The following is a 4,325-nucleotide window of genomic DNA, read 5'->3' on the forward strand; positions in this document are numbered from 1 at the left end:
AGCAGAAAAATGTGGGATGAGAGGAACATTCACTCAGTAGGAATTAATAATATAGTGGGAAATAAAGATTAGATCATTAGACAGATAAAAACTGGAATTGGGATTGGGAGGCAAGGCGTGTGGGGTAGGTGAAAGGTGACCTAAGATTTTCGTTGTAAATTAAGTTAGCGGCAGCACAAGAAAGAAAGAGCGAGCCACGTGTAGAGGCAGGTTACTCTTGGAAGAGGCAAGAACGCGGGGTTAGACGTGTTCAAAGGGACCAATAAGCCATTAACGTACCTCCCCACCAATGCCCCAATCAATCCTAACGCCCCATTACCGTCAACCCTCCCCTCCATTAACAGTACACTATTCTTCCATAATGGTCTTCTAACAAGGAAAAGGAATTTCTCCTCTTTTATTATATTATCATCTTTCTATTGGATTGGCCATACTGGGTTTTTTTTTTTTGTCATGTGTAGTTGTTTTCTCGAGGAGCAAGAAGCCCTTTTCCGCTCTCTCGCTCTCTTCTGGTACTTGTTGGTAGCTAATATGAAATTAAAAAAAAAATGATATATAGTAGTACTATTAGTGTCATTATGCAAATACACGTACATAAGAAAGGAATTTTATAATAGAGAAAGATAGTGAAAAAGAGGGTGGTCGTGTCAAGTCTTAAGCAGCTATGTCCCGCAACCCCCACGCGGGCCACACCTCGTTTATATCACTTCGTCAATCCCTCCCTCCCTTTGAGCTCTCTTTCTACTGTTTTACAAGACACGTGTTGATCTAAAACAAGTTTGCGGTGGACCTCCTTCCCCCTCCTTTCTCCCTCCTTTCCCTCTATATATACCGCTCCTCTCTGCCCTCTCTCCTCAGATCACTCTATCTCACTCCCTCCCTTCCTGGTCTCTCTCGCACAACTCCTTGTTTCTTTGAACCAAACGCAAACAAGACCGCACTCGCATCCCAACAAGGTAGCGCACCAAAAGAAAGAATACCCTCCTCCTTACGCCAATCACAGTTATAGCTCAAACAACTTTGCCAAAATAGAGAAACATGGCTTCAACAGCAACAGCAGTGCCTTCAACCTTGGGCTCCTCGTCATTTTCGTCTTCTTTAAACAGGCCTGGTAGAAAGCCCAATGTCAACATCAATTGCTCACTCCAAACTCCTTCCATTCTCCATTTCCCAAAGCAATCCACTGCGTGCACACCATCTACTACTATCCCCAATCCCACCACCAGACACCCAAAACAAAACACGCCCTCTCCTGTTGTGGTTGTGCCCCAAAAGCAACAGCAGCAAAAGCAATGGAATTTCTTACAAAGAACAGCAGCTATGGCTTTAGATGCTGTTGAAACTGCCTTGGTTTCACATGAACGTCAGCACCCTTTGCCCAAAACAGCTGACCCCAGAGTCCAAATCTCTGGCAACTTCGCTCCGGTACCGGAACAGCCCGTCGTTCACAATTTACCGGTCACCGGGGAAATCCCAGATAGCATTCAAGGTGTTTATCTAAGAAACGGAGCCAATCCACTGCACGAGCCAGTAGCTGGTCACCATTTTTTCGATGGTGATGGCATGGTTCATGCTGTTCAATTCAACAAGGGCTCAGTCAGCTATTCTAGCAGATTCACTGAGACTAATAGGCTAGTTCAAGAACGTGACTTGGGACGTCCTTTATTCCCAAAAGCCATAGGTGAGCTACATGGTCATTCAGGCATAGCTAGACTCTTGCTTTTTTATGCCCGTGGAGCTTTTGGTATTGTTGATCCTAGCCATGGAACTGGTGTTGCAAACGCTGGTCTTGTTTACTTTGATGGTCACTTACTTGCAATGTCTGAAGATGATTTGCCATACCATGTTCGTGTACTGCCCTCTGGTGACCTTAAGACAGTTGGTCGTTATGATTTTGATGGTCAGCTTAAGACAACAATGATTGCTCATCCAAAAGTTGATCCAGTTTCAGGTGAATTGTTTGCACTTAGTTATGATGTTGTTCAAAAGCCTTACCTCAAGTACTTCAGATTCTCCCCGGATGGAAAAAAGTCACCTGATGTTGAAATCTCACTTGATCAACCTACTATGATGCATGATTTTGCAATCACAGAGAGGTTTGTTGTGGTTCCTGATCAGCAAGTTGTGTTCAAATTGCCTGAAATGATTCGGGGAGGGTCTCCGGTGATTTATGACAAGAATAAGATGGCAAGGTTTGGGATTTTGGACAAGAATGCCACTGATGCTTCCAATATGAGGTGGATTGAAACACCTGACTGTTTCTGTTTCCATCTTTGGAACGCTTGGGAGGAGCCTGAGACTGATGAGGTTGTTGTGATTGGATCATGTATGACCCCACCAGACTCCATTTTCAATGAATGTGATGAGAGTTTGAAAAGTGTGTTATCAGAAATTAGGCTCAATTTGAAGACTGGCAAGTCAACTCGCCGTCCAATCATGTCTGAAGCTGATCAGGTCAATTTAGAAGCTGGAATGGTGAACCGGAACTTGCTCGGTCGAAAGACCCGGTTCGCTTACTTAGCACTTGCTGAGCCATGGCCTAAGGTTTCAGGTTTTGCTAAGGTAGACCTCTCAACTGGGGAGGTACACAAGCACACTTACGGAGACCAGAAATTTGGCGGAGAGCCCTTGTTTCTTCCACGAGACCCCAATTCGGAGAGGGAAGATGACGGGTACATTTTAGCTTTCGTGCATGATGAGAAGGAGTGGAAATCGGAGCTACAAATTGTGAATGCAATGAATTTAAAGTTAGAAGCCACAGTTAAGATTCCATCTAGAGTTCCATATGGTTTTCATGGCACATTTATTGGTGCCAAGGATTTGGAGAAGCAGGCCTAGCTGGGATGGTATAGCCTGGTGTCCTGTATCTAGTTTTTTTGTTGGCAGATTAGAGAGAGGAGATTTTTCCAGAGGGATGCTTGCAGATACGTCCCCGGAATCTCCTTCTCTATACAGTATCATCAACAACCCTGTTGCTGGGTTATGTTTCAGCTTTTTTTCTTTGGTTATTTTAGAGTGAGAGGTTTTGAGGGACCAGCTTGTAGCTTTTGGGTGTAGGTAGATGCGGAGCTCAGCTGGTCGTCTTCTTATTCTTTCACTCTATTATGTACATGAAAAGAAAAAAAAGGAGAGGTATTGTGTATTTAAAACAGCATATGTATCGAATCTCCTTCCCCCTGTTAATGTAGATCTCTGTTCTCTCTGTTTCATTCTCTTCTCACTTATAAATTCTGCAGTTGATTTATCCAATTTCTTTTTATATAGTAATCGGTCTTCTTCCTTTCTCAAGATGTTACAGAGTGATCAGCATTGGCACAATGAAATCGAAGATTTCTATTCATATTTCCACTCCTTCACCAAATATGAGCTACCCTTACAAGTTAGCCTCCCACCCCTAAAATGAACCAATGACAGTCCAAGGCAAGACAGATTGCAAAAGGTATTCAAATATCAAATGAGTTTTATTAAGAAATTTGGCCCAAGTTAGGTGGATAGATGACAGTTGGTCAATTTCAAAAAAAAAAAAAGAAATTGAAGGTTTAAAGAAACGAAATGGGTTCATGACGAAACATGTAAACTCGCTAAAAAAATTGTAAGTGACCTAGTGGATTGATCCTAAAGGCCATCAGCTTTGTGAAATAGTGATGTGTTTTTCTTGATTACCCCTCTCTAGTTTCAATTATGTTACCATTAGAAAAGTTGACAGCGGCAGCCTCTTATTGGTTGAGTCGTAATCGTTAGGTTCATCCATCTCCCAGTCACAGGAGGGAACATCATGGTACCCAGCAAATGGGAATACTCAACAAATCCTACCCTTTCCACGTAAGTATCAATGAGTGAGATTTTGAAGTGGGCTTGCAATGGCGATATGACTCGATAATAGTCCAGTCTCAACTTGCAGAGGGATGGATAAAGTTTTCTCAAGTCAACTTTGCAGAGCTTCCTTATTAAGTTTATGTCGGAGGAAGATGGATGGATGTGGTAAAAGATCATAAATAATAATACAAAGTCAAAAACTTAAGAATAAAGAAAAGAATAGTAATGCAAAGCTTTCTTATTAACTGGTTCTCCCCAAATTCTCTTAGATATTTTTTTTTGTATTTTTTAATAATGTTAAAATACAATCTTTTTATAGGCATAAAGTTCTAAATAATCAAGAAATTAAACTAATACAAGGAAATTCTAATCTAAACAGGAATTGTATTATGTTGACTGAATCGGTCGACCATTTCTCAACTATTTGACCGCTTCAACTTATTCCACTTGGTTGTTCTGTCTTATCCGGTTAATCTATTCCCGATTGATCGACCGGTTCAACTAATTTC

At 41.7% G+C, this 4,325-nt stretch overlaps 1 protein-coding gene across 1 annotated transcript; it reads left to right on the plus strand.

The window, feature by feature from the left end:
- Nucleotides 1-869: 869 nt before the first annotated feature.
- On the plus strand, nt 870-3,209 carry LOC18095516 (9-cis-epoxycarotenoid dioxygenase NCED2, chloroplastic). The gene has a single exon (XM_006370119.3). It carries the CDS (start codon nt 1,039-1,041, stop codon nt 2,836-2,838), a length of 1,800 nt encoding a protein of 599 aa, XP_006370181.1. The 5' UTR covers nt 870-1,038; the 3' UTR covers nt 2,839-3,209.
- Nucleotides 3,210-4,325: the final 1,116 nt, after the last annotated feature.

This window comes from Populus trichocarpa, chromosome 1 (genome assembly GCF_000002775.5).
Source record: "Populus trichocarpa isolate Nisqually-1 chromosome 1, P.trichocarpa_v4.1, whole genome shotgun sequence".
Taxonomy (NCBI): domain Eukaryota; kingdom Viridiplantae; phylum Streptophyta; class Magnoliopsida; order Malpighiales; family Salicaceae; genus Populus; species Populus trichocarpa.